A 21,021-nucleotide genomic window follows, 5' to 3' on the forward strand; every position below is an offset into this window, starting at 1 on the left:
AAGATGATGTTGTTATTGATGTTAATGATGATATGAGAATGAAATGGATTGATGATTGTGAATTGATTGTTACTAGTTGTATTGAATCTCTGATTATTGGTGATGATTTCATTCCTGATATATCATCATTGATACTGAACTATTCATTGATATCATTGAAACGAATTGAGATTGGAGATGGTTGTTTTAAGAATGTGAATCAATTTGTGATTGATGGATTGAATGAATTGGAGACTATCATAATTGGAAGGAATGAATTGGAAACTATTATTGGAAGAGAAAATTTCAAACTCATTGGAAGAGAAAATTTCAAACTCGATTATTCCAATAGGTTCGGAAGCAAATGTATGATAATGAACTGTGATCAATTGAGTGAAATCAACATTGGAAGAGGTTCATTCCATCGTTATGAGTTATTTGAATTGAAGAATCTTCCTTCTCTCATATCCATTCAATTGGATGGTGGTGCATTCTTTGATTTTCATTCAGTGGTATTTGAGAGTATGAATGATTGAATGAATGATGAATGAGATTTGATTCGACTTCAGTCCATCAATCTTGGATTTCAGACCCTTGCTGGTGATTATTATACTGTTGAATCGAATGAGTTGATAATGAAGAGTATGATGATTGATTGATTGATTGATTAGATCTTCCTTCCCTCTCTACATTCAAAGGAGTTGGTAGCAATCTCGATGGTATAACCAAAGTGATATTGGAGAGTGATGATTGACGACTGAATTTGAATTAGACATTCCATCACTTACTGAAGATGGAATTCAATTGATGCCAAGTGCATTCATTAAAGTAAGAGAATTGACTTGTTCAAGTATGATTGATGGAGTACTGATTACTGAGATGCTGACTCTCTTGAATATTATATCACTAAGAATATTCGTCGTATTACTCCTTCTGAACACGTATTGTCTCTTCATCCATCAGTATTCTGGATATCGAAGATCAATCAAATGAAGCAGATTTCTAAGTCTGTTAAATCAATTATGATCAAGGGAAAAGTAGGAAAGGAAAACAATTCATTCAAACTTTCCAATCTCTCTTCTCTTGTTACTCTTGAAATAGGAAATGAGGCATTCCAGGAGTGTCATTCGATAGTATTTGAGAGTATGAATGATTGAATGAATGATGAATGAGATTTGACTCGACTTCAATCCATAATTCTTGGATCATACTGTCTATATGGTGATAGGAGTACTGTTGAATCGAATGAATTGATAATGAAGAGTATGAATGATAATGATGATTGATTGATTAGATCTTCCTTCCCTCTCTACATTCAAAGACAACTTCGATTTTATAGGCAAAGTGAAATTGGAGAGTGATGATTGACGACTGAATTTGAATTAGACATTCCATCACTCACTGATGAAGGAATACAGATTCGATATGATGCATTCATTAAAGTAAGAGAATTGACTTGTTCAAGTATGATTGATGGATTGATAATGATTGAGATGCTGATTCTCTTGAATACTATATCACTAAGAATAGTCATGTAACTCCTTCTGAACACGTATTGTCTCTTCATCCATCATTATTCTGGATATTAGATGCCAGTCAGATGGAACAGATTTCTAATTCTGTTGAATCGATCATTATCAAAAGAAACATTGGAGAGAAAAACAATTCATTCAAACTTTCCAATCTCTCTTCTCTTGTTACTCTTGAAATGGGATATGAGGCATTCTATAAGTGTCAAACAGTAGTGTTTGAGAGTATGAATGATTGAATGAATGATGAATGAGATCTGACTCGACTTCAATCTATTACTCTTGGACGTTGTGCTCTATGTGGTGACAGCACTACTGTTGAATCGAATGAATTGATAATGAAGAGTATGATGATTGATTGATTGATTGATTAGATCTTCCTTCCCTCTCTACATTCAAAACAACTTCGATTTTATAGGCAAAGTGAAATTGGAGAGTGATGATTGACGACTGAATTTGAATTAGACATTCCATCACTCACTGATGAAGGAATACAGATCAGTTATGCATTCCATGGGATGAAAGAATTCATTTGTTCAAGTATGATTGATGGATTGATAATGATTGAGATGCTGACTCTCTTAGTCGATTCATTCACCATCATAGAAGAATTACAGACTAACATTATTAAGAATTGGGAACAATTAATCTAATATGTATTTGTTTGTTGCACTAGTATTCATATGAAATAACCGTTACTAATGAAGATTATATCTCCTTTATTAATTACACAAGAATAAAAGATCATTATTTGCAATGGAGTTTTCACAGTTATTACCAATATGAGCTCAGAAGACTGCTTCCATCATTCTGACAGCTCATTATCACAATCGCTAACTCTTGGAGGGAGCTGTGAACAAACACAACAATGATATCTACTATACACTCTTTCAACTTCTGCAATATCCTCTTCAGTCATACTATTTCGTTCTCCTAACTTGTAAACATATGCCTCGAGTTCCTTTCTCTTGTTAGGATCAGTCATAGTAGAACAGATTGCATATCCCTTATCTTGTAATGCAATAATTGTATCGAACATCTTCTTATACTCTTCTTGACGATATGTGACATCTGCTAAGTCTTGTGTAAATCGAGTCACATCCGCTTCAGAGAATACAGTCTGACTACTATTCCACTGAACGAGCTGACCACTATCTTTGTCAACCACTTGAAGACTGAGATTTCCATCTTTGTTCATGGTAAAAATAACTCCAAAACGATTCTGACCAGCAGGCTTTGGAGTTACTCCAGTAACGGTGAGTGTTTGAAGCCTTCGACAGTTGTGGACATGTCGATGGTTCCCTTGGAAGATCGATATAGAGACTTCAGTCATATTGTCACGATAGTTTGCAAGATTAAACTGAGAAGAAAAAGGAAGAATTGTCCTTCGAGGGATAACAACTTTAAGAATACCCTCTCCGACTCCAATTCCAATGTCTGAGGGACAAGTGACACTCACATCAATATGTCTCATCTTCTTCGGTTCTAAAGGACTTGGTGGTTGAGGAATGGGACTAGGAACAGATATATCCAACCCATTGGTACTTTCTCCAGTCAGGAAATATCCATACTTGGCAGCACCATAAGCAACACATTCATCAGGATTGATAGACTCCTTCAGCTCTTTGTGATAATGCTCCTTCAACATAGAATGAACCAAAACAAGACGACTTGATCCTCCTACAAGAATGATATCATCTATATCGTCTGGTGTCATGTATAATGATTGAATAAGTCGATCACAGATAGCAATAGAACGTTGAATCATTGGTTTCAGTAGAGTATCCATATCATGCCTTGTGAGATAGTAATCGTTAGCACCAACTGTAACAGATGTTTCAGAGATACTCATGAGTTGCTTCTTAGCTTCTTCACAATTAAATCGAACTCGTCCCCTTCGTTTTGGGTTTAATTTTTCCCCTGTATCCTCCTCATATCTCTTGATCATGGAATCCATCAACAGGGTATCGAAATCACTTCCTCCAAGGAACAAATCACCATCAAGACCCAATTCCTTGTACTTTGTTCCAGTTACACTCATGATTGTCACATCGAAAGTACCTCCTCCTAGATCATAGATCATAATGATCTTTTCCTTGTTATCAGAAGATATATCATTCTGATCAGCATAAGCATAAGCAGCAGCAACAGGTTCAGAAATCACTGCAACAACATCTAAACCAGCAATTTTTCCAGCATCTTTTGTTGCCTGTCTTTGATATTGATTGAAATACGCAGGAACTGTGATCACGGCTTTACGCATATCAAATCCAGCAAATTTGGCCACAATGCGCTGCATTTCCTGAAGGATTGAAGCACTAATCTCTTCAGGATATTTTTTAATCTCTTGATCTCCTTGTTTCACACATATCTGAGGCTTGTTGTTACCATCGTCAAGGATTTGAAACGGAACATACTTCTTCATTTTCTCAACAATGGGATCACTGTAATTCATTCCAATCAATCGTTTGCATTCATAAATTACACCATCCGAATTACTCTTCATTCGGTCTCTCGCTGGTTTTCCTACAACAAAGACAGGTTTCCCACTTGGAGGATAAGCAACGTAAGATGCAACTTGACGCTTTCCTGCATTGTCGACAGCAAGCTCAACCTTCCCATTCTTTACAACACCAACAACTGAGTTTGTTGTTCCTAAATCTACACCAAAGATATTAGCAACACTCATGTATAATGAAAGGTTCTTATTGCCTGAATCGCGGAATTTTGGTATTTCCTTTAAGACAAAGTGATGTTAACTGGAACAAACACTCAGTGCAACGGCAATATTTTCTAATTAGGGATTTAAAATGTATGCAAACTGTGGATGTGCATCCTTCACACAATTCATACATAACTCTAAGCCCTTGTTATCAAGACAAATAGGAATCTGAAGGCTATTTGCTTCACTTTTAAGCCTTGATAGAATGATTAGAACGGAGGCTGAGATTGTTTCAACATCCACTGACAGACTACAATAACCTTAAGTAAGATTCAGTAAACACTCTTACGTGTACAAATACAATCCAAAAGTAACACTGCATCGTTGTATAGACAACTATTGCCACCTTCTTCTAGTAAGCGATAGCACCGAGTGTAAGGACAAGGACACAACAATCGAAAACCTAACAGCTTTAACACCGTTCGCATCAGTGTTTTGACATGATTACTGTCCATGTGATAGGTTTCCAGGAAGTAGTTACAAACCGATTTCTATAGTAAATACATGGATCCATTTTTACATAGGAGATACGTCGATTCCGTAAATCTCCTACACTTTCGGCCAAATAGAAGCATAACCAAGAAAGTCCCTCAAGGATCCCCGTATCCACTTTACGTACAGATAGTATCCTGTCTACATAATTGGCAGCACGGAAAACTACACATCGGGGACAGTGTAGGGTAATGGAATTCTATTGTCAAGGAAAAAGAGTACAGCATACTGTTATCAACCAAGTATAGATACTCTCTCGATAATGAACAAACTTAGGATCATTCTGAACAAACGTTGCATAATCTTCCAAAGGATGATAGGAAAGACCCAGTGGATAATCTGCATTAGAAACACTCACATCGTCTGATGAAAGTGATTCCATGCTATTCCTTCGGCCTTCAACGGAGAAGCATTCCTCACGTTCATCATACAAAATCATTGTGGTGCATGCAAAAATCGAAAGATTATAGTATCAAAGAAATGGGGACTCTAATTAAAAGATAATTAGGGTATTGAGATTAAATGGGTTCTATTTCATACAGATTATTTTACATCAATAGGGCCTTATGAATGTAATTAAACACGTGCAATAAACCAGATCCTACTCCATCTTTTCGTTCTTTCTTGCAATAATTCTCTTTATAGAGTACCACCTATGTATCACTGTTCATTATTGCATCAACATATCGATCAAGGTGCTCTTTATCAGAAGAAGCAAAACACCAACAATGGCACAAGTAATAAATACTCTGATTGCTAGCATATAATCCAAGAAGGCAATAGCAGCCAACAACAACATGACGCAAATCAAACGAATTGGAACTGTCCAATTGGACTTCGTTGGTACAAAAACATAGATTGTGAAGAGAATTGCAAAGAACGTAAGGATAATCCTATAGATTACAACTGAAAACAAAATCAACTCCATTCGATGAAGAAGAATCCACTGGACAATTTGATCTTTTGTAGGTACCATAGATGCTACAAAAGAACTAACTTGGGTGGATGTCTTCTGGAGCGTTATGATAAGGATATTCCAATATTCGACAACAATTGGAACAAGTCTCTGATAGAAATAGACAAAGAAATCATAACCCCTAATCGCTCATGCATATTCCTTGATTCTACCGAATTACCGTGTGAACTACGAGAAGGATAACAGCTGAACAAACGCGGAGAATCGGAAGAACAAGATATACAGAAATGTAGTTAGCATACCATCTACACATCATCTCTATCCTCCATCCAAACGAATAAGGAAGTAAGTAAGAATTTACAGGGAGAAGAATGACCATTGTTAATAGGATTCCCGTGAGAAGAATCAATCCGTTGATGAATTGACTACAATGATAAGAGAAAGAAGCAACAACTCAGGGAAGAAGAGAACAAGAAGCGTTAGTGCCAAGCTCAAGAGCAGACTCGACCAACATAAGGCTATCCATCATACGCATAAGAGGAGCTTACATGTCGTAATGTGAGCATCAACAGAGAGGGGGTTCAGTTCATCTTCGTTGATGAACGAATAGCACACCCGTTGGAAAGGCGTAGCTACAACAGTTACAACATTTCGATCTCTCTTGGCATCAATTAAGTGGCCAAAGAAGTCAAGATCCGGTCTAGTGACAATACAGAGATAAATCCTACATCAGAAATCCATACTTAACAGAAAGCAAATCTCCCATCACATTATGTCTTCCATCCACATTAGCTACAGAGAAACGATCATGAGACGCAGTCATCTCAATAATTCGGTCTTCAAAGGTATGCATAACATTCACTTCGACTCCAAAGCAAATCTTTTCGCTTGACCCTGCAGGGATCTACAAAGTCATGAAGAGACCACAAAGCAACTTTGAATTCCTGCGAAACTGTGAATGGAGTCTTATAGAATGAATAGCAACCAAGCAGGATAATAATTACCAACTTTGCCACACACAGAACCTTTGTACACATCCTAGTTTTGAAAACCTTATCGATTTGCCGAATTCTCCAGTATTTTCTCTATTCACAATATTGATACAATTATTGTTCTATTCAGTTTCTCATTAACTACGCAGTTTTCAATGAGTACTCATCGACCCAATGAATCAAAGCATCCAAATTTCCCAAAAGATAGTGTATATTTCAAATCTCGTTTACCACGTAGGTTTTATCTGAACTGTTAGCTGCTGCAAAGGAACTGAAGGAAGAAAAGACGGATCCTTTAGACAGATCAACAGAAACCACACCTCCAGTTCAGATTGTGCAGAAACGAGGACGATGGGATGACAGCAGTGATTCAGAGGAAGAGAAGAAAAAGAAAAAGAAGGACCGAAAGAGAAAGAAAGGTGAGGATGATCTTTTCTTTTCATGATAAGTCGTTCCTGAACAACCTCTTGTTACCGTTGCTATGCCAGGTTCAGTAAATGCAGTGGATGATTACTATGCATCACATCCCTTGCTCGAATTGCCTCCCGAAGAGAGCGTACCTGTTTCATCACAAGATGAAAAGATGGAGACTCCAGAACCAATTCTTTCTCCACCGTTAATCGAACCAGTGATTCATATGTGTCGGTCTGTAAATAAATACCGAAAGATTGCCAGATTAAACGAAGGATCGTATGGAATTGTCTACAAAGCACAGAATATAGAAACAAATGAAGTCATCGCCTTGAAACGAGTTAGAGTGATTATTAGGTGTTATGTAGATTAAATTCAACGAGAATGTAGTTCTTCAAGAAGCATTCCCTGTAACTGCGTTACGTGAAATCAACAGTATGCCAAGAATCGGTGGTAATATGTAGTTATGCAGGATCTTTCCCATCCTAATATTCTTAATGTTCAGGAGATGGTCATTGGTGACAATATTAACGAGGTATATATGGTGATGGATTATATTCCATACGAATTGGGTCGTGTTCTTCATACAATCAAAGCGGATTTAACAGCAAGTGAAGTCAAGACATTACTATATCAGTTGCTCTCAGGACTTGATTATATGCATCGCAAGTGGTATTTCCATCGGTAAGATGAATGATTCTATTTCGAGTCTAGAGATCTTAAATCCAGTAATTTACTGTATAAAGATGGAGAGCTCAAAATCTGTGACTTTGGTATGGCTCGACGATTTAGCAATCCTCTCTCTCAGTACACACAGCACGTTGTTACACTAATTTATCGTGCTCCAGAACTTCTACTGAATCCGCAAGAGGATGTACGCTATCCTCCTTCAAGGAAGATTCTCTACGATTCGAAGGTGGATATGTGGAGTGCTGGGTAGAAATACTAGGTATGAGTGATAATTAGGTGTTTATTCTATGAATTCATCACTCGACAGACTCTGGTTCAGCTGAAGGAAGGAGAAGGTGAATTTGATGTACTAATGAAACTGTTTCGTGTTTTAGGTTATCCAGGAGTAGAATTACACGATTGTTGTGAGTGTAGGATGATTGTCCAGTCTTTAAAGATTCTCCTTACAAGTCGTCTTTTGGTAATTGTCAGCAATATTATTGTAAACTAAGAGAGATCATCCCTTCAGCTCCACTTCTTGTATTCATTTATTAGCACCATCATTACTAGGGAATGCGGTATCTTACTAATAATGGTCTGGATTTGATGCTTAAACTTCTTGCGTTTGATCCAGATCAACGAATATCTGCAGAAGATGCTCTCAAGCATCCGTATTTCCGGGAGAATCCTCCCATGAAAGTAGTTGTTCAATGAATCACTTATGTATAGAAACCAGATGAAATGCCTGTATTCGATGAACGGTTTAACGAACGGGGACTGTAACTATCATTTCCTCTTTGTTTTCAAACACTTTTCGAATAGGGATCATTATGTTCCTTTTCCTTCTTGAGTTCTTACTTTTCTCCCTATCTTCGGGTGAAACAGTGTATGAACATCGGTAGTAGCCAAATTCGTTTCTTACTAATAGGAATCGTTATTTGGATCATCTCAAGGGGAACCGACTTGTTTTTCACAGTGAAAAGGACAATCTTGTAGGAATGGATACTATTCGTAACAAAAGACAATCAACTTGTTTCCCCAGAATCGTGTAACATTTCTGGAGGATAACAGTGATGAAATTCAGTCTGTTTATAACTTGTACACTGGAAACAAGTATGATGACATCGTCTTCGGAAAAAATAGCACATTCAACGATGAACAGATCTATGGAAGCTATGGCCATTCGGAAATCTATATTTCCAATTCAGTTGCATCCTTTCATTCGTTGGTATTACGAGTTTGGATAGTTATTTTATTTTATTCATAGGCAACGTATGAATGCTGTGAAATGCTTTCACGAGAACACTATCTTCACGCTCTCCAGAGTGCCTTCAAAGATGTGAATTTTATCTATCAATTTAACAGTATTCCTACATTTCGAAAGGTTGCTATGACACTGGATCTAAGGATTTGTTCTATCCATTTTTGTGATCACTTTTCTCAAGACTCATTATCCTCTTACACTCCTCGTTCATCTTATCGTTATTCTGTTCCGTTTTCAGAAATATCGGACGTAGTTGTTCCATCAACATCTCAGTGCTAGACTCAACGACTCTCTATCAGTGAGGAAGTTCGTAATCTTTTTCTCTTTGGATACAATCATTATCTCGAAGATGCATTTCCTGCTCCTCAGCTGAATCCTCTCAATTGTGGTACAGCTCGTTTCGCCCAAGCTGATATTCCATTCATGACACTGATTGATGTGTTGGATACTCTCCATGTTCTTGATTATGATGATGCTTTTGTGGATGCTGTTCAGAAACTTAAGTATCTATTCTTATCATGTTATCACTAGTTCGCTTCGTGACTTTGATTTCGATGAGAATGTGAGTGTTTTTGAAACTACCATTCGTGTATTGGGTGGTTTGTTGTCTGCTCATATGATACTGATCGATAATAGTACTATTCTTCAGTCCTACAACAACCGTCATCATCTCCAAGGAGAGAAAGCTATCTCTTATGATGGACATCTCTTGAATCTTGCTGTGGACATTGGAAATCGACTCCTCAATGCATTTCAGGATAATGGTCTTGCTTATGGAACAGTGAATCTTCGATATGGTGTTCCTATGAATGAAACTCCAATTTCTAGTCTAGCTGGGATTGGATCGTCATTACTGGAGTTTGCTGCTTTATCAGCTCTCACCAATAATATGACCTATCTTGATGCTTCTCGAAGATGCACAGAAATGTTGTTCTCCTTGCGAAATCCTTTGGATATGCTTGGAAAGCACATAGATATCAAGAATAAACAATGGACAGAGGTATAAGAGATTAATTGAATTCATTGTAGTATGATTCATGTTTTGGACGAAATGGTGACAGTTATTATGAATATCTGTTGAAAGGGTACATATTACTAAATGACCCCCAATTATTGGATATGTTTACAACCCTCTATCATTCCTTTGAAGTCTATACACGATCTGTCAGATTCATTCTTCTTTCTCATATCTAGCATACAGTGTTCTGGTATGGAATTAGTGATCTGAAAGACTCTTCACTGTTACGTGATGGAAGTTATTCATTATCAGCCTTTTGGCCAGGAATCCAGTTCCTTTATGGTGATTATATTGGAGGAAAAACCACATTAATGCGATTCTTATATGCTTGGGATCATTTTGGGTATCTCCCTGAGTACTTCTCTGTTATGAGTCAACAACCAATTCGTGGTGGTGAAGAGTTGAATATTGAGAATGGAATGATTTGTAGTTATCCATTACGACCTGAATTAATTGAGAGTATGATGTACCATGATACTGTCTTTGGCAATGGAGAAATGATACATTGGGGGAGAATGATCTTAGAACAGCTTAAGAACACTATGACCAAAGTACCTTATATTTATGCATTCAATTTAGTGTGGCTTTGCTTCAATTAAGAATATCTTTACAGGAGAGTTAATTGGTGAAATGCCATCCTTTGTACTCTCTGAAACTTTCAAATATCTTTATCTTCTTTACAATAATGCATGTTCAGTAATTCCATATTATATATAGCATTCTCAATTCCGAGGACGTGATTATCTCTTCACTACAGAAGGTCATGTATTTAATATTAGTCATATTCAAAGGAATTCCAGAATTCAATCAGTTTTATTTATCTTGGTATTTTCATTTCTAGTATATTCGTGAAGTTAATGCTGTGTATGAAGAGGATGAGAGTTGGACATGGGATTTACGTTGCTCAGCAGAATATGCTAGTGATTATTATGCACTGATTCGTCATTCTTTCCCTTCCTTAAAAAGACATTCTTTCTGTGCTCTTTGTTATGATTATCCTGCTCCTTGTCATAAGCCGTTAGTGTTCGATCAATGCCCTGTAGTGGATGATCGACTTATTTTGAGTACTTGGTATATTTATGAAGATTTTGTTTACTATGCTTATGACAATACAACATGGAATCAACTATGGTATCCTCAGAAGGGAAGTTTTCCTTTGGAAAGTACTAGAAGCGAATCTGAAACTAATGTGGTCTCAGTATCATTGGATGGAAAGAACAGTTTTGAGATTCCTGCAGATTCATTGGATAAGCTAATTGCTTTGCTTACTCAAGCAGGGCAACCATTAACTGATGATTCTCCTGAACAGCGAATGGCTCGTAGACAGGCAAAGAAGGAGATTCGAAAAATCCTTGGATTGAAACCCAGTTTACCAGATCTCAAATCAAATTTATCAACTGAAGCCACATGGAGTAAGAAGCACATGCTCTCCCCTTCGTTGTCCGTAAACGTAACATGTCAAGTGAATGATTCTTGTTCGTTCAATAATACTCTGTTCGTGTAATCAAATTGACTAATCCCTAGAAGTCTTTTGTCTCTCATACCTATCTCTCCAACACATCTCGTCTCTGTATCGACCTTGTTCTCAGTGAATGAAACTCATGTCATAATGGCAGATCGACTGGATGATGGATCAGTTAGTCGATATGAATGTGTATTGAAGCTTCAAGTGACCAATTTCATTCAATTTATTCCCTGTGTGCTTACAGATTCGCTAATTCATCTGCATTCTGATGTTGATTCAGTACTTGAAGAAGGATCAGTCTCTTTAGTAACATCTACAGAACTTATAATGAACAAGGAGAACAGTTCTCTTAGTATTCCTATCCAGTCAACATACTCTCAGTGTAATGCCTCAGTAATAGCAATTGACTCATTACGAAAGATTAAGAAATTATGGGGCATGTCGCAGGCGATTCAGACATCTTTGCATGTGTCTATCGTAGTGAAATCAGTTCAGTCACAATATCCATTTGTAGAATGGAGGAATAAAAGTGTATTATATCAAGATGATGTGTATTCTATTGCTCTTCTTCATAGTATGGTACAACAACATGGAGTCTTCATTGGAAGGGAGAGTGACTATGATGATCTTGTTTTGTATATTGAAGATGTTGAGACTGCCAATGTAATTTAGGGTTTATTGTTTTGGGTTATTCATAACTTGTTTTTTATCATGCCAAAAATCGGGGGTATTATGGTTCAAGAGAAATCATAACTAAATAAAGAGTACTTGAACTCATAAACTTATCCAGAAAGGATACTAAGGGTAGTTGTGTAGAACTGATATGACTAATTTCATTAGAATAAGGTATAACAATGTTTGGCAACAAGAAGGATTATGGGCAAGTTGGAGATGAATCAGAGAAGGGACGTGACCATGGAAAACTTTCATTTAAGGAGATGATGTCGAAAGCCTCTGAGTATGTGTATGTCCTTGTCGTTAGTTATAGATTAACCAAAAAGGTAGGAGAAGGTGCATCAAGTATGGGAAAGGGAATGATGTCTAAACTGAGTGTGGGAATGTTCTGTTCCATTATGAGTTTAGGAAACGGGAGAGAAGATAAAGGATTCCAAGATGATGAGTATGTTTAAGAAGGAAGATGGTGGATATTCGAATGGTTTTGAGGAGGAGGAAGAGTCACCTAAGCCAGTAAAGAAGGTTGTTAAGAAGACAGTGACTCGCAAGGTTGTCAAGAAGGTCGTTAAGAAGCCTGTGAAGGAACCTGAGGATGAGCTGTTTGATGATGTTGCTGAGGAGCCTGCTGAGATTACTGATGAGCCAATGGAAGAACCTGCTCCAGTAGCTAAGAAACCTGTTAAGAAGGTGGTTAAGAAGGTGGTCAAGAAGCCTGTTAAGGAACCTGAAGATGAGTTGTTTGATGACATTGCTGAGGAGCCTACTGAGGAGCCAGTGGAAGAAGAACCTGCTCCAGTAACTAAGAAGCCTGTTAAGAAGGTCGTGAAGAAGGTCGTGAAGAAGCCTGTTAAAAAGGTGGAAGAAGAGGAGATGGATTTGGATGACTTCTTGGGAATGAATGATGCTCCTGCCGAACCCGTACAACAGAATGATATGGACTTCTTGAACGATCTAGTGATGCCTACAGAGAAGGAAGAGGAAGAACCTGAGGAAGAGGAAGAGTTTGATTTTGGACTGGAAGAATCAAAGCCCAAACCCAAGAAGGTTACGAATAAGGTTGCTCCTAAGCCTACTGAGGACGAATTCGATTTTGATGCTGAACCTGTTCCTGAACCTGCTGCTAAGGAGAAACCTGCTACGAAGAAGCCTGTTAAGAAGGTTGTGAAGAAGGTTATTCCTAAACCTGTTGAGGACGAATTTGACTTTGCTGAGCCTGCTCCTGAACCACAACCAGCTCCTGAGCCTGTTGCTGAGGAGAAACCAGTAGCTAAGAAGCCTGTTAAGAAGGTTGTCAAAAAGGTTGTGAAGAAGGCTGCTCCCAAACCTGTGGAAGATGAGTTCGATTTTGATGCTGAACCTGTTCCCGAACCTGAGCCTGTTGTGGAGTCCCAACCTGAACCCGTCGCTGAAGAGAAGCCTGCCGTGAAGAAACCTGTCAAGAAAGTAGTGAAGAAGGTTGTAAAGAAGGTTGTGAAGAAGGCTCCCCAACCAGATGAAGATGAGTTCAATTTTGATGCTGAACCTGTTCCTGCTCCTACAGAGGAATCCAAGCCGGCTGCTAAGAAACCTGTTAAGAAAGTGATGAAGAAGGAAGAGGCACCAAAGGAAGCCGACATGTTCGATGATTTCCTGGGAATGAATGAAGAACCAACACAGACAGCCGAGACCACGGAATCATTGGATTTCCTCAACGATATTACTATGCCTGCTGTAGAGAAGCAACCTTCGGAGGAAGAAGAGGAAGAAGAACATGAACCTGTCCAGCCTGCTGCTGATCCATTTGATTTCCTCAACTTCTAAATTATTGGATAATTGCGTTCTGTATTGCGGTTGTGTTTCTTTTATCATGATTTCATCAGAACAAGAAGAAGAGTTAGAGTCGTTAGGATATCTCTACACCGAAGAAGAACTAATAATTCAAAGTATGGTACTCATAGGTTCTCTCAAATTCAAGATCGCGATCCAGTTCACATTCAGGTACGTGTATCTTCTGAAATAGAAAATGGCGGTTCTCCAATCAAAGCACTACTCGATCTAAGCTGGGGAAACAGTCCGTTTTCATTAGTTCGATGAATCCTAGATTATCCCCACGAAAAACCAGCAATACAAATCGTTTCGATGGATATCAAACAAGAAGAACGTGATGCGATGGTAGAGAGTCTTCTACAAGAATGTGATAATTGTATGGATATGGCAATGACATATGTGCTCTCAACTGCACTAACAGGGTTGCTCAGTGATGTACATGAAGACAAGTTATCGAAGATTCATATTCCGACAATTGTACCTATTCGATTTTATAAATAAAAAATAGGAAGGTTCCAATGAAATACAGGACGAACCACAACTCTCCACCTCGCAAACAACAATTCGTGGTCAGGAACAGAAAACAAAAGCTCAAAAGAGGAGGGAGCAGAATTCGTGGCAGAAACCAGGTGAATTACCTCGAGGTTATAATTGGGTGGACGTAATGAGTCATCTTCGAAAGACTGCAAATAGTTGATTCCTTTAGCTGTGTATCGAACGCATCTGTATTTCTACCTTTTTTTCTCTCTCCATGATACGAAACAAATGGTTTATAAATGAATTACCATTCATTATCCTTCTTTGTTGATCATACATCTTTATCTAATCAAGAATGCACGTATAGTAGATATGAATATCATGATTCTTATATGATACAGAAATAGAGACTTATTAGGGTATTCCATAGGAGTGATCAGAAATTTCGAGGAATCTTCTCATGTGAGAATGATAGACGGTTTTAATTCTTCTCTACATGATTGGATATGAAATCATTATTTTATTTCTCATGGAAGACAAATTTGTGCTCGAAGAAACTTTGATTGGTGATAAAGAATACGATGCTCAAGAACAGAGTACGCGAACAGCATCTGTTTCGAGTTCAGTATATAATCTCATAAATGGTATTCTAGGTTGGTCATTTACTGGTAACTCACTTCAAGGATCAGGCATTCTTGTCTTACCGATGTCAATATCAAAATTCGGCTACGTTGCTGGTTGTATGTTTTTACTTCTATTTGCTAGTAGTATTTTTTCTCCTCCATAAGCATCTAGTCCTCTCAGCAGTGACATGTTACTTGTTGTCACAAATCTATTACTACACAGGTAGTACAACATATGCCGGGATGGGAAAAGAACTATTTGGGAAGTCCGCTGAGTCCATCATCAACTTCATTCAAGTTCTTTATGGTCTTGGAGCTCTATTTAGCTATACAATTGTTGCAGCTGACGAGTCACATTATGTGATGGAGCACTTTATTCGTCATGATCCATCTTCGTGGATCCGAACATTCATGTTGGATCGCTCAAGTCTTCTCATCGTCATTTCCATCATCTTCATTCTACCTCCAGCTCTCCTTCCTAGAATGGACCATCTGAGATTCACAAGTTTCGTGTCGATCGGTGCAATTACCTATTTGATTATGGCTGTAGTGATTGTCCTTGCCGCAACATGTAGTTGTTTTTTCACGTCCCAACAGATGGTGCTTGTAGCCTTGCAGATACTGCAACATACATATGTTCATCTATCCACCAGTGTGTAATTGAACAAGATCCCATGAAGTTTGTTTATGACAATCTCACCACCTGTATGGAGATGTGTGAACACTGTCCAGTGGTGGAATCATCTCATCATGTAACTTTATGTCTCTATCGTAAATCATAGTTTAAAGCATTTACGTTCACTGCTGGAGCCTTTTTCTCTCTTCCTTTCTTCTGTTTTTCATCAACCTGTCAGGTTCAATTCGTTCCAATTCTGGCAGAGATGAAAGAGCCGACAAAGAAGAATGTGATTACAGTGCTTAACTGGTCTTTTATTACGATTGCTATTATCTATGTGTTAGCTGGAACAACTGGGTATTATTCATTCTGTGGATACATTGTATGAATTCAAGAATCCAATAATACATAGACCAATAATGTGTTGGATTCATTCCCGGTTGAAGACATCTCTATCATGATCTGCCGTGTTGCTATCGTAATCAGCATGTGTTTCAGCATTCCCCTATTTGTACTAACATCCATAATGAATAACCAATAGTCTCATCCTCTTCGATTTATGATTCTTGATCTAATTGGTGTCAAAGAGAAGAGTATCCCTGTGGAAATGATTTGAGTTCTAGAGTATTGGATGATTGCGCTCATTACCATCATGATTGTTGTGGTTGACACAATTGTCGCCATCATTGCAAAGAACCTTGGAACCGTTTTAGGAATTACAGGTGCCATAGGCTCTTCCACGATCATGATGATTCTTCCATCAATTATGTTTTTCCAGTACTTGAGAAAGACACAAAGCAAACGAATCACTCTCGACATTCTTAGTATCCTTATTTTCATAATGGGTTTGACTTTTGGGACACTTGGAACTATTGCAACAATTCAACAAAGCTAAATAAGCAGATTGTTTGTTCCATCAATATCCCCCATCCTAGGATATAGCTTCAATTCATGTAATTTCTTTTCTTCTACACATGTCAACAGAGCAGACAACCGAACCTCACCGAAATGGAGATTTTTTGAGAATCCCCCAAGTAAGACCCTCATCATCACTAGCATATCTCATCGTGAACTGTGTCATTCCAGGTATCTTCTCTTCTTTCGGTTTCATCTAGGTCTGGGAACAGTGATTGCTTCGTGGACAGATGTCGAGTATGAGGGGTGGGACTGGGCAGTTTTCATCACTGGAATTATTCAGTTTGGACTTGCTTGGATCATCATTGGTTGGGCGTGGAGTATTTGGTGGGGCGTACGAATGTTCCAGGATGCCCAAGAGAGAAAGAAACGAGAAGAAGAGGCAGCAGAGACGAGGACAGAAGAACACACATCCTTGACCCAGGACCCTCCAGCTGAGGAACAGCCTCTTTCAGTCCATGTTTCCACCGATAATCCAGAGAACACGATATATCAAACAATGTACTTGAGTTTGTTTGAGACACACAAATCAAGGTATTTCATCTCTATTGCCAACAGAGAAAATCAGTCACAGATATATTCTTCACATTCTACTGAACAAAAGAACTCGTGCGCACCATTTTTCAAAGCAATAACATAATGTCTGTTAAAGGAAGAATCGCAAATTTCTATCATTCAAAGGGTAAGGTTGCGAATGCACTTTGGATTCTTGCCCAAGTAGCCTGTTTTCTCAAATGTGTCATTCTAGATTGTATCTGCTATTCTAGTAGTTATTCTTGTTATATCTTTGATTGTATCTCCATCTACTACTTCCATGGGTGTGGTTATGAAGATTTACAGTGTTTTTGTTGTGGCACTCTCTTTGTACATGTTCCTCTACAAATTGATGAAAGAGAAGATGGTAAGTTATATACACATGATTAAAGATAGATCCGTTCTAATGAGTTGTACATTGGGTATTATATTGGATTGTGTGTCATGATTTGTTTGAATCTGGTTATTATATCTGCACTCTATGGTTCACAATCTAATCTGATTGAGATTGCTGCAGGCAAAAGAGTAGCGATAACATTATTCCGTTGTGTTGCAGCATGCTCAATCTTTATCATTTTCTTCTATGTAGTCATTTAAGTGGAGTGTTAGTTAGGTTTTATATGTGATCTACTTCATTCGCCATTACAGTGATATTCTTCAAGAAAACAGTTGATATGATTGTTGTGTGTTAGTAATAGGTGGTCATAAGGTTGAATTGAAGGTAACAGCTTCTCCAGCACCTGATGTTGCCAAGAGTTCGCAAGAGATGGTTCTGTTTAAGAAGCCTAGTCAAGCAGTTGTCCCACAAGCGAAACCAGAACCACAAGTAACATTGAATACAGGAGGAATGAGTCTCGTGTTAAGTAAGCCTACATCTGGTGCTTTAGCTGGTACTGTGACTCTTCCTCCATCTGCTTCTGCTCCAAGTGTAACTCCGCCTGAGTCTACAAGTGGAGCTAAACCTTCAGGAATGATGGCTCCTCCTAGTTTGTTGTAATGTCTTTCACTCATGTTGTTCTCGATTCGAGTTTTCCGACATGTTTTCGGAGTGTTTCTTAACAAACAGGCATTATACCATCTCTAACTCAACAGTTAGAGATGGAAATAGCTCATTAAAATCAACAATCATATTGTCAAAAGCAATACTCACATCACTTAGGAGATCTGGATATTCTTGTAACAATCGAGTTGCGACACATTCATCAGTTTCTATTGTTCTTTCGTTGGTTGCCGGATTGATCCTCCTTCGTCCCGAGAAGTGTGTTAAGAAAGAAAAGAGTGGCTTCTGTTTGCATCGCCTCCAGTTCTCCGCAAATGCCTTCAATGTTGTGTGCTTCTTTGTCTCGATATTCCGATCATCATGATCGAAGGTACACTAATCTTTATATACTCGAATAACCAGCACCTCATGAATAAGAATCGAAGTACCTTCCATAATTCGAGTGAATGGCAATGTATCTCCACTGAACATGAGAATGTTCCTCTCTGTCGACAGTACATAAAAACCCTATTCCTCACTCATATAACCAGGAATCACGATTGCATAACTATGCTGACAATGATGGGTTCGAAATAATCGAATCCCAATTCCATTCTTCAATCTCTCACTTATTTGTTCCTCTTCACAATGCTGAGCTGATATCACATCAAAAGAACGAAGAGGAAGAATCGAATTGAGTAAACCCTCCTGAATGGGGACCAATCGAATTCCCCAAGAAAGAAGATCATTTCCTAAGACATGCATAGTATATTGAACCAAAGGGATGGGAAGGAGAACAGGGAGAAGAAAGCTTCGGCGATGTGTTTTGAAAAAGCACAGAACGTCAAGCAAGTATGAATAATGATCGAAGTGAGGATGAGAGATCACAATCAACAGCAATCGACGTAGGATTGTATCGCGCTGTTCTGTTCCTACGAGTTGCGAAAGTCGACGAAGTACATTACATCCACAATCCAACAAGATTCCACTTGAGATCAGACAACAAGAATACTCTTACTAATTATCGGTAAGTCTCCACAGAATGGATGTGTTTTGTCTAGCAAAGGTTCCTACTCCTCCTCCAGTACCTAGAAACAACAAGGATTCTACAGTGAATAAAAGACAACTAACCAACGTTGTGGATGGATCTCTTGTCGGAGTGACTGTAAAATGGAATGATACAAAAGACGGTTTTGTAGGTTTTCCACTGAAAGAGAATGCTTGTATGCTAATGCAGCTGCAAAGTTCGCTTGATCCGACATTGAGTCAAGTGAAGCCAATGCGATGGACTGTTTACGGTTGATTCGGAATAAAGGAGTATGTATTAAAGGACAATCCGTAAAGAGAGATGGAGAGAGAGAGAGAATCGAAACAGCACGGTACTTTCGATAAGTGGACAGAGATTCATCGGAATACTCGTGAGGACAATAATGAGGGCAGATATAATAGATTGATAGATTCGTTGATGTGAAATGGAGAAGTACACCCGTATCTCCAGGGAGTGTATTGAGATCCATGATGGCCTGCATGAGATATGGTTTCTTGAATTCATTCCTTACTACCTCTATCGGAGTAAGAGTACTGGGAAGTAGAGGAGTTGAGCCAAGATTAACACATGGAATCGGGTCTGTGAGTGGAAAGAGAGGTGTAAATAAATGGTTAGGAAGATCGATCGAATAGGGAAGAGTTTCCTTCATCTTGAGGAGATGATCCATCTCATATCTACATTTCATTCCACTTTGATAACGAACTTCAACAATGGAGTTGTTTTGTGATGGGTCTGAATCACTACTATACGAGTAGCAGGAAGACAGCGTCGCAGTTCCTGAAATGCTTCGGACTGCATCAGTGTCTCTTCAACATAGATGAAGAACGTGATATTCAAATTCTTTCTGCATTGTGGACAATATCGAGTTGCTAACAGAGACTGAAGAAGAGGAGATGAATTCAGTGGCTTGTTAGTGTCGTCAAAACTCAAAATACAAAAGGACTCATGAGCCCAACATGCTGGATGGAACCAATAAAGGTGGAAATTGGGGAGAAGAGAAAGAATAGCAGGAAATGGAGTTGTGATGGAAGCTACAGTACTACAGCAGTTATTGCATTCGAATAGTTGACAATGAAGACAACTCGATTCATTGAGAACAAGATCAGGAGAAGAGACCCATTGACAAGAATCAGCATGACAACAGCAACAAATGTGATGACAAGAAGGAATAGAACATTTGACTATTGCTGATTCGGATGAGTACACATCCACAACAACAAAGTCATAGAGTTGATAGATGCAACCACAACATTTCTGGATATTATCATTTGATGACATAAAAACAATATTCGGATACTAAGAATTATTCCAACAAGACAGTGTAACTTGCCGGTGAATCATTGACCTTGTTTCCTCAAAAGCACCTTTCAACTCCTTTGGAAGCGATACCCATAGTGATTCTTTACCCTGTTCCGAAAGATTATAGACGGTTTCTACACATCGGTTCCAACATCTTTCCAAACCAGCAAAAGGAGAACAATAGCTGATACTACTTGATGTATAAAATAGGGATGTCACTTTTGAGACCTTTTGGTTCATCTGCCTACATGTATGAATTGTTGATGAATTCAGATTAACAATGTATCTGCAAATCAAATGTACTACAAACACGAACGATCGAATGGGTTCCTCGCTTGCGATAACGATAACAATCGATTGGGGAACAGTTTCTTCTTCATCGGTAATGATCCATTTGATTGACGCATTTTTAGGAAGAGAGAACAATCGTGATGCTTGGTAACCACCATTCTGTTGTATTTGTTGCATAGCAGATTCCATATTTTTCTATCTGTTCTTCAGAACACGATAGTAGAATGAATTGAAAGAAGAGTGATTGGTGAGTCAAAAGAAACAGAACTCAGAGATTAGAAAAGGATAAAAGATGTCGAAG

The 21,021-nt window shown here is 38.3% G+C and overlaps 10 protein-coding genes across 10 annotated transcripts; 8 read left to right on the forward strand and 2 right to left on the reverse strand.

Annotated features, from left to right (window-relative positions):
• Positions 1 to 32: 32 nt before the first annotated feature.
• On the forward strand, positions 33 to 1,926 carry JH06_5452 (hypothetical protein; the record flags this gene model as incomplete). The annotated part of the gene is made up of 11 exons (XM_014671124.1): positions 33 to 501; positions 532 to 621; positions 651 to 722; positions 752 to 829; positions 859 to 1,122; positions 1,153 to 1,242; positions 1,274 to 1,336; positions 1,366 to 1,443; positions 1,473 to 1,733; positions 1,764 to 1,853; positions 1,883 to 1,926. 11 exons carry the CDS (start codon positions 33 to 35, stop codon positions 1,924 to 1,926), a joined length of 1,599 nt encoding a protein of 532 aa, XP_014526610.1.
• Positions 1,927 to 2,313: 387 nt separating this feature from the next.
• JH06_3446 (heat shock protein HSP70) lies at positions 2,314 to 5,104 on the reverse strand (the record flags this gene model as incomplete). Its single annotated transcript, XM_014671125.1, has 6 exons — positions 2,314 to 4,220; positions 4,255 to 4,301; positions 4,331 to 4,490; positions 4,520 to 4,721; positions 4,751 to 4,921; positions 4,952 to 5,104. The coding sequence occupies 6 exons, from the start codon at positions 5,102 to 5,104 to the stop codon at positions 2,314 to 2,316; spliced, it is 2,640 nt and encodes an 879-aa protein (XP_014526611.1).
• A 1,681-nt stretch (positions 5,105 to 6,785) lies between these two features.
• On the forward strand, positions 6,786 to 8,493 carry JH06_3447 (CDK kinase; the record flags this gene model as incomplete). The annotated part of the gene is made up of 10 exons (XM_014671126.1): positions 6,786 to 6,839; positions 6,869 to 7,049; positions 7,080 to 7,381; positions 7,410 to 7,476; positions 7,506 to 7,725; positions 7,756 to 7,977; positions 8,008 to 8,116; positions 8,146 to 8,250; positions 8,281 to 8,409; positions 8,440 to 8,493. 10 exons carry the CDS (start codon positions 6,786 to 6,788, stop codon positions 8,491 to 8,493), a joined length of 1,443 nt encoding a protein of 480 aa, XP_014526612.1.
• A 904-nt stretch (positions 8,494 to 9,397) lies between these two features.
• JH06_3448 (hypothetical protein) lies at positions 9,398 to 9,980 on the forward strand (the record flags this gene model as incomplete). Its single annotated transcript, XM_014671127.1, has 2 exons — positions 9,398 to 9,477; positions 9,506 to 9,980. 2 exons carry the CDS (start codon positions 9,398 to 9,400, stop codon positions 9,978 to 9,980), a joined length of 555 nt encoding a protein of 184 aa, XP_014526613.1.
• A 323-nt stretch (positions 9,981 to 10,303) lies between these two features.
• JH06_3449 (glycosyl hydrolase) lies at positions 10,304 to 11,496 on the forward strand (the record flags this gene model as incomplete). Its single annotated transcript, XM_014671128.1, has 5 exons — positions 10,304 to 10,392; positions 10,423 to 10,543; positions 10,572 to 10,688; positions 10,710 to 10,757; positions 10,834 to 11,496. 5 exons carry the CDS (start codon positions 10,304 to 10,306, stop codon positions 11,494 to 11,496), a joined length of 1,038 nt encoding a protein of 345 aa, XP_014526614.1.
• Positions 11,497 to 12,311: 815 nt separating this feature from the next.
• On the forward strand, positions 12,312 to 13,932 carry JH06_3450 (hypothetical protein; the record flags this gene model as incomplete). Its single annotated transcript, XM_014671129.1, has 2 exons — positions 12,312 to 12,509; positions 12,541 to 13,932. The coding sequence occupies 2 exons, from the start codon at positions 12,312 to 12,314 to the stop codon at positions 13,930 to 13,932; spliced, it is 1,590 nt and encodes a 529-aa protein (XP_014526615.1).
• Positions 13,933 to 13,978: 46 nt separating this feature from the next.
• On the forward strand, positions 13,979 to 14,635 carry JH06_3451 (hypothetical protein; the record flags this gene model as incomplete). The annotated part of the gene is made up of 4 exons (XM_014671130.1): positions 13,979 to 14,054; positions 14,087 to 14,182; positions 14,213 to 14,415; positions 14,447 to 14,635. The coding sequence occupies 4 exons, from the start codon at positions 13,979 to 13,981 to the stop codon at positions 14,633 to 14,635; spliced, it is 564 nt and encodes a 187-aa protein (XP_014526616.1).
• Positions 14,636 to 14,944: 309 nt separating this feature from the next.
• Positions 14,945 to 16,549, forward strand: JH06_3452 (sodium-coupled neutral amino acid transporter; the record flags this gene model as incomplete). The annotated part of the gene is made up of 8 exons (XM_014671131.1): positions 14,945 to 15,035; positions 15,069 to 15,179; positions 15,211 to 15,609; positions 15,636 to 15,790; positions 15,821 to 16,036; positions 16,067 to 16,165; positions 16,196 to 16,247; positions 16,278 to 16,549. 8 exons carry the CDS (start codon positions 14,945 to 14,947, stop codon positions 16,547 to 16,549), a joined length of 1,395 nt encoding a protein of 464 aa, XP_014526617.1.
• A 79-nt stretch (positions 16,550 to 16,628) lies between these two features.
• Positions 16,629 to 17,209, forward strand: JH06_3453 (hypothetical protein; the record flags this gene model as incomplete). Its single annotated transcript, XM_014671132.1, has 2 exons — positions 16,629 to 16,740; positions 16,770 to 17,209. The coding sequence occupies 2 exons, from the start codon at positions 16,629 to 16,631 to the stop codon at positions 17,207 to 17,209; spliced, it is 552 nt and encodes a 183-aa protein (XP_014526618.1).
• A 1,401-nt stretch (positions 17,210 to 18,610) lies between these two features.
• JH06_3454 (hypothetical protein) lies at positions 18,611 to 19,928 on the reverse strand (the record flags this gene model as incomplete). Its single annotated transcript, XM_014671133.1, has 4 exons — positions 18,611 to 19,070; positions 19,101 to 19,188; positions 19,218 to 19,804; positions 19,834 to 19,928. 4 exons carry the CDS (start codon positions 19,926 to 19,928, stop codon positions 18,611 to 18,613), a joined length of 1,230 nt encoding a protein of 409 aa, XP_014526619.1.
• Between the last annotated feature and the right edge of the window lie 1,093 nt (positions 19,929 to 21,021).

The sequence above is a fragment of the Blastocystis sp. subtype 4 genome, assembly GCF_000743755.1.
Source record: "Blastocystis sp. subtype 4 strain WR1 chromosome Unknown seqid_0191, whole genome shotgun sequence".
Lineage (NCBI taxonomy): Eukaryota > Bigyra > Opalinata > Blastocystidae > Blastocystis > Blastocystis sp. subtype 4.